Source organism: Prunus persica, chromosome G6 (assembly GCF_000346465.2).
Source record: "Prunus persica cultivar Lovell chromosome G6, Prunus_persica_NCBIv2, whole genome shotgun sequence".
Taxonomy (NCBI): domain Eukaryota; kingdom Viridiplantae; phylum Streptophyta; class Magnoliopsida; order Rosales; family Rosaceae; genus Prunus; species Prunus persica.
Window position 1 is genome coordinate 9,035,864 of NC_034014.1, and position 12,294 is coordinate 9,048,157.

The 12,294-nt window shown below is 35.8% G+C and overlaps 1 protein-coding gene across 1 annotated transcript; it reads right to left on the reverse strand.

The window, feature by feature from the left end:
• Positions 11-7,533, reverse strand: LOC18772451 (pleiotropic drug resistance protein 2). Its single transcript, XM_020565382.1, has 20 exons — positions 7,026-7,533; positions 6,701-6,821; positions 6,514-6,602; positions 6,311-6,395; positions 5,921-6,211; positions 5,753-5,843; positions 4,630-5,530; positions 4,343-4,503; positions 4,111-4,214; positions 3,825-3,984; positions 3,650-3,727; positions 3,243-3,391; positions 2,660-2,992; positions 2,217-2,507; positions 2,051-2,134; positions 1,626-1,759; positions 1,294-1,521; positions 999-1,170; positions 657-911; positions 11-511 (listed from the first exon to the last, which is right to left on the reverse strand). Exons 1-20 carry the CDS (start codon positions 7,385-7,387, stop codon positions 245-247), a joined length of 4,356 nt encoding a protein of 1,451 aa, XP_020420971.1. The 5' UTR covers positions 7,388-7,533; the 3' UTR covers positions 11-244.

Here is a 12,294-nt window from a genome sequence, read left to right on the forward strand (position 1 = left end):
TATTTTCATATTAAAAAGAACAAATCACAAGGCTTTTTATTAGATATTGAAGAATAAAATTGATTATACAAATTAATAGGGAAAAGCTGTCCAAGCCAATCAAACTACAAAATGTATATATAAAAAAGGCAAAAAGAGTAGTGATGAGATTTCTTCTCTCTGACTCACTACTATGCTAATTTTACCCTGAAAAATGTATTTGACATCCTGAAGGTTACTCGGCTCAGCTGCAGAGTGAAGTTGTTTATCTCTTTTGGAAGTTAAGGAACTTGATACCATAGGCAAAGACAAAGAAGAAGAGCAGGACCCAACCTATATGAGCGAAGAACACAGGTACTACAAAGTCATGTTCATAACCTAGATTTTTCTTAAGGTATAGATCCACTCTCTGAGATCCTTCAGGAGTATCAATAAAGGTCTTAACGTCACCAAATTGAGATGCCATGATGCCATAAATTGTCCAAGCAATTGGAGACCCCCAGTAGTACCACCTCCACCACACTGGGATTAGCTGCAAAATTAAGCATGAATTTTTATTATGGTTGCAATGATAAATTAAGGCGACAACTCGAACTGGGTTCCTTAGAAATTTGAACATCTGTTTAACATTCTCAGACATGAAAATAAGAAGAATAACTGAGTTTCAAATGACATACCGGCCGGGCAATGAGGAAACCAGAGAACAAGTTCCAGAAGTTCGTGAAGAAAGATGAAACGATTGCAGCAATTTGAGAGTTAGGAGTTAGTGCAACCATCATCATTCCATTCATTGTGAAGTAGGTGAAGCACATGAATACGAAGTAGTAGAAGTACAAAAACTTTTCTACCTTCCAAGTGTACCCAATCATAGAATACAGAATGCACGAGTACATAAAGGTTTGGATTGCAACGTAAATTGTCTCAATAGCCACCTATAACACCAAAAGATGCATCAATAATGAGATTTTAATGATATGAAAAACGAACGCATAACCGAGTATAATTTCCAGTATTCTTACCTGTGCAAATGCATAAGGCAACTCTGAATACATTCCCGCTGCTCTTTCACGGTAGAAAACTGTTCTCTCAATTGCAATCACGGATTGAACAGCAGAAGCATTGCCAGCTCCAAGGAAAAGAACAGCAGAATAGGTAGCTCCCAAAAGATTGATCAGGTCTTGTTGTTTATGTCTGTTTACAAGATAAAATTAGTATAGGTGATTGAACAAAACATGCAACTTAAATCGTACAATCACAAATTCAAAGGAAGATATTAACACAAAATGTAGCTCACAATGAGGTTCTTAAACTTACAGCGAGTCTCCTTTGCTCCAGAAGATTACACCAAAGATTATGCCAATGACAGCCGTCATGAAAAACCTAATGGCATTGTATCGCGAGTTTCTCCAGTATGACCAGTGTTGTTTCCAAAAGCAAGCCTTGCATTGAACTATGAAGCTTTGAGAAAATTGGGTGGGAAAGTGAAGGTCATTGGAGCCGGGTAGTGGAATGCTTAGTCCCTTGATAAGTTCCTCATTTCTCCTGAACAATTGAAAATAATTGTTGAAGAATTTTTGTGCATACAAAGAAGGGGTTTGTGGGAAAAAGAAAATAGAAATTAATTGAATACAATACATCTTGCTTACCTGTAGAGCTCAGAGTTTGCATATACTTCTGCAAAGTCAATGTTATTTTGAGCCTCAACTGCAGCAGAGCTGACGTCTAACATCCAGGTAGCAGGATTGTAGCCTTCTTTGATCTTGGGAACTCCAGGGATAGCCTGCAAGAGGATTAAGATATTATTCAAACTTTGCAACTCTAAAACTCATGGGTCCAAGGATAATATTTCTTGCTGAATAAGATCTTAGAATTGCATTGAGATGGAGGATTTAATCATTAATATATTCAACAATATGCACCAGAGTCTAAATGCGTCGTTAGGAGAGAGAGTAAGTTAGGGCTAACCTAAGAAAATTTAGGAAGAAAAGGGCTAACCAAATTCAGTTCCAGTATAATCTGTTTGGATATAATTTAATAGGAACTGAACATACAAGGTAAAGTATAAACTTACCTCAAAATATTCAACAAGCTCATGAGACTGATGACCTAGAGGTCCAGCATAAATCACCTGTCCTCCTCTTTTCATTAAGAAAAGCTGCAAGGGAAAAAAAAATCATAAATATGGTACATGAAATGACAACGTTACAAATTCAATAAATTGTATTAGTTGTTCCTACCTCATCAAAAGCTTCAAAAATGTCAATACTCGGTTGGTGAATTGTGCATACAACAGTTCGTCCTGTATCAACTGTGTTTCTTACAGCACGCATAACAATAGCGGCTGCTCTAGCATCAAGACCTGATGTTGGCTCATCCATAAAGATGATGGACGGATTTGCAACCAACTCTACAGCAATAGTGAGCCTCTTTCTCTGCTCAGTTGAAAGTCCATCAACTCCTGGCAGTCCAACTAAAGAATTCCTCAATGGATTAAGCTCGACCAAATCCATAACCTCATCAACAAACATCTAAAGAACAGAAGAAGAAAATCAAAGTCAGCTACATCATCCATCTCATCCCGTTCTTATATGGAGCAATATGATTGTCAGTTCAGAGACATGTAGTCAGAAACTAAATGTTGGAACAGCTAAATATTGAGGTTGTTAAATAAAAAACTTGCCTTTCGTTTATCCTTCGTAGCATCCCTTGAAAGACGCAGCCAGGCAGAGTATACGAGAGATTCATAAACAGTAACATATGGTGAATGAATGTCATTCTGTTCACAGTAACCGCTGACCCGAGTAAATGTGGCTTGGTTCTTTGGGTATCCAGAGATACTAATACTTCCTTCAATGTACCCGCCAGTCTTTCTTCCAGCTAAGACATCCATCAAGGTGGTTTTTCCAGCACCACTAACACCAACCAATGCAGTCAGAATACCCGGCCTAAATGCACCACTGACATCTCGAAGTAGTTGCAGTCGAGTCTCTTCAATCCCTTCGCTCTTCATTTCCTGACAAGCACAAAAAGTCGTTACTACCAAGAATCATATTTGACACAGAACAGTGTTTGTCACCAATAAATCAAGGTCATAGTTTCTCAGACATAAATTCATGTCAACGGTTAATAGAAAGTAACTGCTGTGAAAGATGAAACAATGTTCTTCCAGTTTATAACTCTAGTTAGCTTTTCTTTTGATAAGTTATCATATAATAACACTAAAAATATAAAGCTCAGTGGGGCAAAAAGAAAAAGCGACTTACCACAGGCATATCCACATAGTAATTAACATGGTTGAAAGCAAGTGAAAGGGGCTGGAAGGGCATAACCATTCCTCGTTTGGCTTGACCGCTTGCAACATTAACATTTGAACTACTACTTCCTTGAGCATTTCGAACTTGCATATCAATACCTGTAATTGTTCATCATATATGAGACGAGAAAATTATTTTGTTAGCTAATCTGCTAAACGAGATGTAAGGTTTCTGCAGTAGAATTTGTACTACAACCACAATGTGATGACACAAAAGAAAAATATGCAAGTGTTAACTAGAATTTGCAGCTAGCAAAGGCTGAAGTAATTCTTTATCACACAAATGAAACGCATCCCATCTTGCAGAAACAGTGAAACCATCCAAGTTAAGATCCACAAGATATATAATATTTCAACCTTCTGAATTGGACAATTGCTGTTTCCTCTTTGTTTCAGAGTCATCATTCTCGATCAGAGTTTTGGTTTCGCCAAGAGCTAAAATTGAGTCAGAAAAAGAAAAAGAAATAATCAATGCTTCAATCCGTATTACCATAACAATAGTCCAATGAAAATAAATGAATTGTTTACTTACGGTTTAAGAAGGTGAGTGATGCAATGAAAAGAACATTAAAAAGAACTGAAAACGCGAAGAGTGCCCCAATACAAATCCAATACCAATATTCCTCTGTATACAGGCCTCTCTCCCTGAGAAGGGTCTTTCCCACAGTGGGCATACGGGAGTTATTGATAGGCTGCGCCACGGGATAAAAAAAGTTTGATTAAGCTTAAACACTAGTTGAACCTGACTGTAAAACTCAAAATTATAATTGTTAAATGTAGAGTGAGAATTTAGTTGAGAGAGATTTAAGAGAAATTACAGTGCTCCATCTGTCGTCAAGAAATTCATTGATAGCAATTGCATTTTGTCCATACATCATAGGTGAAACATAGTATCCCCATATCATCCATGGTTCAATATCATCTGCACAGCAAAATGAGAATATGTTGAACATTTCAAAACATATGAAGAAATCTAGCAGGAAAATTGATCTAAACAGTAGCTTACTTTCAAAAAAAATTCTTTGACAGTAAACGGGGAAGGATTCTAACCTTTAGCAACAATGTAACCTCCTAGAATAAAAACCAACAGCAGTGAAAAGGAACCGATTGTGCCCGAAACAACCTCACTTCTACCAAGGCCAGCAATGAAACGGAAGAGGGAGACTGCCATCTGATGTATACCAAAGAAAGCCAAGAACTGTTTGAAGAACCTGATAATATTGGACATATGTCAGACAGAATATCCACCACCACTAAATTGTTTTGTTTTTCGTCATTTAATTAGCATCACAAAGCTAAAACTTGTGACAACAATGTGAGAATAAATTACAACTTACCTACTAGGAGCAGGTGCAAATCCTATGGTGTAATATGTTATGGCTGTCCATAAAAAAGATTCCATCAGCGAAATGGGAATTCTGGTTATCCAAATGGGCAAGCCAAAAGCCCACCCAGGATAGAACAAGGCATCCCTCTGCCTAAAGAACACAGGAAGCCGGAAAACTGTCATTGGAAGCTCTGCCACTCCATTAAACATGACATTGATGAGACTGAAAAACAGTGCTCCCCAAAACCTTGCTGAATCCTTTTCTTCCCCGTATTTCATTGTTGTCCTTAAGAATACCGTGAAAGCAATTGTTGCCATAATTGTTATCTGGGTAGTTTTGAATATGTATACAAAAGAGTTACGCTGCATCAGCAGCCATTCTCTTGCAAAGCATGCCTTGAAGAGTTCCATATTCGATATTCCATACTTTTCCTTCACCAAGGCAGCAGGATGGGCTGCTCTTTTATCATATGGAACCCTTAGGTCTTCCAAAAGTCGTTGGCCAACATGAAATGATCTGAAAGCCTGTACAAAGTCAGACACTGAGACATATCTGTATGCTTGGTTCTTCTTATACCAGTATTGTTCTTGGTCCTTCTTTGAGGTCACTTCTTGCAAGAAATCTGCAACACCTTTCCTTTCAGGGCATCTGAACCCCATATATTCGAAGAATTCAAGCACATTCTCACGTGGACCTTGGTACACAATTTGACCCTCAGAAAGAAGGATAATGTCATCAAAAAGATCATACGTCTCCGGTGCAGGCTGCAAGAGAGAGATGACCATTGTCACATCCAGAATATGAACCATCTGTCTCATGAACTTGACAATTTGAAAGGTTGTGGAACTGTCCAGCCCCGTTGATATTTCATCCATGAAAAAAGCTTTCGCTGGTCCAACCAACATTTCTCCTGCATTAAGAGCAACCACCACCAGTTATGATCATTGCAGAGAATTGCACATCAATAATCATTCCTATTATTAGATAAATAAATAAAATCACTTCTTGGTATTAATTGCATTAGCACCTACGTTTCTACTAAAATATATTTAAAGTTAAAACTACATATCATGGTCAATATATTACACATATTCATATTCAGAAACAGATTGGAAAGCATAGAGTAACATACCGGTAGTTACACGTTTCTTTTGTCCACCAGATATACCCCTTCGCATGCCATCACCCACCATTATATCAGCACAGATGTCTAATCCAAGTATCTGTCATAAGAACAAAAATTTGTTAGGCTTGTAGAATAAGAGAGCAATGATATATTATTGTGATTGGATCAACAAACCTTAAGAACATAATCTGTGATCAAACTGGTTTCCTTGCCTGACATAGATGTGGCTTTCATGAATGCATCGATTTCTGGATCTGGTTTGACACCTGAATCTTTCTCTCGTCTAGACATCTCTACTAGCATATCATACCTTGTTCCAACTCCCAGGCAACGTCCAGAGAAATCCAACGTTTCACGAACTGTCATCTCACCATAATGAAGATCATGCTGGCTAATATAAGCAGAGGTTCTCTGAGGCACAAATTCATTGAATTCATGGCCACAGTAAGTCACTTTCCCAGTTACCTGTTTATAACCCCAACTTGTCAATACATATGAAAAGTCCCTACACATGTATGCACACTAATACTGATAACTGGCAAAGAGACAGAGAGGATGGCAAACCCTTATATCCCTATCCAGTTTGCCAGCAAGTGCTTTTAGCATTGTTGTTTTTCCTGACGATGGCGGTCCCAGAAGCAGTGTCATCCTGAAAAGCAAACAAAACAAGCAAAATCACGGTTGGAGTTCAGAAACAAGCCTACTTCACATGAGTAGCATACCAATAAAATAGTTTCCATCTTCTTTTCAGAGAAACATGAGTATACCTGGATGGTTTAACAATACCGCTCACATCATGAAGTATCTTGACAACTCTTTTCTTTGAGGGTGAGAGTCCAATCAATCCAATCAGTCCCTGTTCACAGATACAGAAATTTAGAAATCTAGGAATTCACTAGCGGAACACTAGATCAAGAAATAAGGTTCGGCATTGAAAAAATGTTGAAACAATACCTCTAGTTGGTTCAAGGTGGAATTTAGCAGAGTTGGAAGTGCTCTGGTGCCAACATATGCATCTCCCTCTATTGATATATTCTGGTATCTAACCTCAACCTTTGGAATGTCAATACCAACCCTGTCTCCCAAGAAAAAAAAAAATTACAAGGTAATCCAAATCAAACATATTTAGCAAGCAAACTAAGCAAAAATACATCTTTCAATTGTATGTTTTATGAAGCCAAAGACAACCTAAACTTTCAAAGTCCAACACTTTTGTTTTCCTCCTGCTTTCTCATCAACCAAACAAACTATATATAACAGAAAGGGAGACAATACAAACCTGTCATTTCTAGCCCTGAGCCTCTTCAAGAACCTCTCATTGTCATCCTCAACAACCTTAAGTATGCTCTCCATCAACTGTTTCTTGTCATGATCTCCAAGGTGTGCAACATCAACTTCTTCAGCTACAACCCTCCCATTGCTCATATATTGTCTGAGCATCCCCCTTTTCATCCTATCATACGTTGGCAACCGCTCTATGGCGGCCCACTTCAGCTCCTCCTCCTCATTCACCGTCTGCTGCCTGCTGCTCTGCTGGAACACATCCTGTGTGTTCCACATTTCTCTAACACTGGAAGAACGCCAGCTCCTCCGGCTGCTACTCTGCCTAGCTAAGTCATCTCCCACCAAAGACGCCGCCATTTTGATTGCCCGAAACCAATCAAATAATTACTCTCAACTCAAAATTTCAGATGATGGGTCGGAAAAGTATAACCAAATTGAGTTCACCTATTGTTTGGGTGATTGAACTCAGTGCTCTGGGAAGTGATATATTCCCAGAGTATGCTTTTCTTTCGTCTTCTCAAAATTCTTCACACTTAGATCATTATTATCTGGTGAAGAATGAGAACATGCAAGGAAGAAACTACATTTGTGAGGAGCTTTGGGTGAGAATTTATAGAGACATAAGGAAGAAGAGTCTCCAAACTTTTTTAAGAGACTAAACGAGCAAGAATGGTGTTTTTGTATTAAATTGACTGAAAGAGCGAGAAAAGTCTCCAAACTACCCCGTGCCCTGTGGCTTCGTTAGGACAAATGATCATGCCGTCAATTTTGTTAACTTTTTTGTTAAATGCAGGGATAAAATGGTATTTTTGTATTAAATTAATTTAATATTAAAACTTTGATGCTTTTAGTCCGAATATCTGTCGCTTATACCAAAAAAGGTTGGGGGGAGTGGACCTTTTAATCATGTTAAAGATTTTATGAAAACCGTCCACTAGTATTATTGCATTCTTGTATATATTGTAAAATAAGGATGACAATTTTTCCTAGGTGGCTTGAGAAGCCCAGCACGAATTTAGTGGGTTTGAGGTACTATATTTGACATGAATCTACGTATGAGACACATTTTTGACAATAAAGAAAAGAAGAAAGTAAATCATGAATAAAAATGACTTAGAAAAGGACTTATTTACCTTATTTTTCAATATCTTTAAGGTGGGTTAGTTGAGTTGATAAGGATCGTTCTCTTCGTTATCAAGGCCTAGGTTCAAATTTCGCTATCAACAATCTCTCTTGGTAGATAATTTGTAAAAACCAAAAAATGGGCTATGACCCCCTCTGTAAGTTCTCAAAAAGTCTTTGGTATGCTCTGACTCTAGGATGGTGTAGCCTCTCTTCCCCCTAAATTTTTGTTCACAAAAAAATAAGAAATAAAAATAAAAACTATATTACGAATATTTCCGTTACACAAATAAAAGGAACTTGTTTTTTTTGAAGTTTTTAGTTCTAAAAATATGTATGTCTGTCTAAATATAACATGAATAATTAACTTGTTAGGTCAGTTATTGACAAGATTAAAAAGTTGAGTTATACTTAAATAATTTTCAACATGAACATGAAATGACATGATGTGAATGCGATATGCTAACTCAAATTGTCACCTCTAATATTATTGTGACAAAGACTAAAATATCAATAATATCGAGGATAATATCGTTTTCTCAGGTAAAGGATATTTTGGAACATATCCATACACGTACTGTATAAGTATCGATAATTTTTCTCTCACACTTTAGCAACATTTTGCCAAAATATTGCTATAATATTGATAATATTGAGATGATGAAGACAATGACAAATTTGAAGAGTTATTTAGACTAACACCCCCTGAGATTTCTTGTGTTTTCACAAAACCCCCTCATGTCTCAAAAATTACACGAACACTCCCTGAGGTTTCAGTTTGTTTTCACAAAACCCCTTTTCATTTATTGTTTGTACAAAATTTGATGATTTCATTGAAAAAAACTTATGCAAATGACAAAATTAACCTCAATGAAGTATATGCAATCTAATCTCAAAGGCCAACTTTGTCATTTGGAGATTTTTTTGTATAAAATCATCAATCTTAGAATGAAAAATCAATGAAAATGAGTTTTGCGAAAACAATTTAAAACCTCAGGGGGTGTTCTTGTAATTTCTAAAACCTCAAGGAGTTTGGTGAAAAAGCAGAAAACCTCAAGGGGTGTTAGTGTAAATAACTCAAATTTGAACTTTATAGGAACTCTACATATCTTACCATGTAATGTATAAAGTATAAATATTATAGTAAATTATTATAAATAAACGATTATGGTGTTCAAGGGCGGAACTAGGAATTTTTCAACGAGTGGGCTAGCTAAAGGGTTAGAGTAAAATTTAATGAACGATTTTTTTGTACTTGCAATTTCTATAGTCTTTGTAAAAATAAAAGTATATATTAAAATATAAAACAAGCTAGTTCATAGCTCCATTGACTAATTTTCAATAAAATTTAACATAAAACAAATACATATTAAATGCAACAAAAAACAGATATTATCAAAATAAAAATATGTTCAACAACAAAATTGAAAGTGTACCTATTTCACTATGTAATTTTATTGCTACACTGCAACTAAATTAATAAATAATTAAACTTTTTTTGGACTTTATTAAATTAATACATACTGGGTTTTATTTAAGACAAGCAAAATATGTAGGTTTTATTTTTATTTTTCCACCCAAAAACATCCTTGGGCACTTTAGTCATTAACTTGGCCCCACCAGTGGGTGTATTTAATCTTCTTTCATTAATGACTATATATTTTCTACACTCGCAGTATTTGTTAGCTCGCTATATAATCAACTTAAATCAGCTAAATCCATCCTGCAATGCATTTCTTCCAATTTTTTGTGATAAGGTAATAGATAATTGACTAAATAAACATCCTCCAAAGTTTCAAGAAATTTTTTTAAGTTTTTCTTACAATTTCCGTGCTTTAAAATCAATTTTTATCGATATCAATAATTTCCCAATATTTCCATCAAAATTTCCGTTTTTTAGACCACCGATATTTTCGAAATCATTGATATTTTAAATGTTGATTATGACTAATTAATTGAGAGTGCCCCGTTAATTTGCCTCAGATTCACCTTGAACGGTCGTGTATGTTACCTATAATTTCTCAAAGATTTTCATGAACTGGATACTATAAATTAGGATGCGACTAAATGTGGGGTGTTACTATCATCTAGAGCGTTGGATTAGGGCAGACTATCCATATGAACACAATCAATATATATATATATATATATATATATATGAGAACCGTTAACAAGCACCAACGTGCAGCAGCTAGAAAGCGAAGCAAGCAGGAAAAAAACTGCACCAAGACAATTAGAGAGCGAATCTAATTAATTCCTGCTCAAAAATATCCAAGTTGATGAATCGTTGGAGGCTTATTTTCACCCATTCAGCAGCCGCCTTGGATTTTTCCTTCCAGTTTAATATTACGAAAAGGACCCCACAAATTGGCAAGTCTCGGTCGGATGGCTGTCTATGAAATTGCCAGTTTAATATCTACGGAAATTTCTTCTTTTGCCAGCTCAGTTTGTCCTAATAGGGATATGATTTCCCACTCCTTTTTACTTTTTAATACTTTTTAATTAATTTTATTCTTTCCTTTAGACTGAAAATGGAGTGAAGATCATGCTGGCTAATAGGTGCAAGCACACACATACACAAACACAAACAAAGACTGAGACACACACACACACACACAGTGAAAGAAATTGAGAGAGGAAGACATATCCTTGAATCCATGAAGCTTCCCAGAAAGTGCCTTTAAAAAAGATGTTTTACCCGAGCCAGGGGGTCCAAGAAGTATACACATTCTGAAAAACAATTCACAATAAATAAAAAAAGGAACTTCAGAAACCAAAATTAACAACAACCAACGGCAATTCTATGTAAGTAGCAACAACTACAAATTCCTGTTCTGAAAATTTATACCTCTATTGCATTCAAGGTGGAATTGTACAAAGTTGGAAGTGCTCTGGCCACCCAAATAAACACAATTGTTCAAAACATTGTAGACAAGAAATTACTAACCTGTAAGTAGACAAAAATGAAAATGCATTTTCTGCTCAGTTTCCTTGCAGGTATTAGGAGAGTATAAAATAGCAGTTTCATTTTTGTCTACAAATAGGAAAAAATCAGTTTCAAAAATCAGTTTCATTTTTGAAACTATTCTTCTTTAGAAAGGAAAAGCAAAAATAAAATTAAAAAAAATTCAATTACTAATCATGTTTTCAATTTAGATTGTCACATATAAAATGTGATCTCCCGAATAATTTCCTTTGATACACAGATTAGCGAGTTTAGCACCACCTATTTCTTAATAGGGTTTGTTAAGCATATAAAAATTGATTTAATCAAACTTAAAAAATTCTCTATTTTTTTTTTCTTTCAGAAAAGTGATATGAATTATTTTGGTAAAAAGAGCTTCTTCTTTTTTGGGGGTCAAAATCTCTTGAGACTCAATTATTTTTACAAGCTTAAAGTCAATTTTGGTTACAAATCAAGAATTAGTGACCAATGATCTTACAATAAGTTTACAAGCTATAGATGCTCTAAGTGGATTCCAGCCGGCTCACAATGCTCTCTCTCTAAACAGAGCGATTTTTTCCCTCCCAACCCTAGCCCCCTTTCTTTAGCGCAGCTCAGGGAGGGATGTGGTCGCTGATCCTCCTCCCTTCTCCCCCTTCCTCCTTATAGTTCCCCCCTCCTCTTCTCTCTTTTTTTTTTCTTCTTTCCCTCCACCTTCTTTTGGTTTTTGTTTATTTTTTCTTTCCCCCTCCTCTTCTCTTTAAATCTCGCTGGGTTTTAAAGCATTCCAAATACATTACATTAAACAAGGTCTACTGGCAACATAAAAGAAAGCAAATGTAAAAACAAAAGAAAAGCACATTGATCAACTCTCAGCGAGCAAATCCGTCACAAATTTTGCTTTCTGAAAATTCAGTCATGAAATTTCATTAATCACAAGGTTGTTCAAACATAATTATTGACAAGTAATTGAAAAACAAAGTGAAAGAAAGAAAGAACATTAGTTCTTGAGTAGGGAACATGTTTTGTCATAATATTAATGCAATAACACAATAGGTGTTGGCGTGAGTCAACTAGTCTTATTAGGAATAGAATGTTGGCGTTAGTCAACTAGTCTTATTAGGAATAGAATTATGTAATTATTGTATTTTATTATAGTTAACTAATTTGTGTATATGTTCTATTTGTACGCACTCTG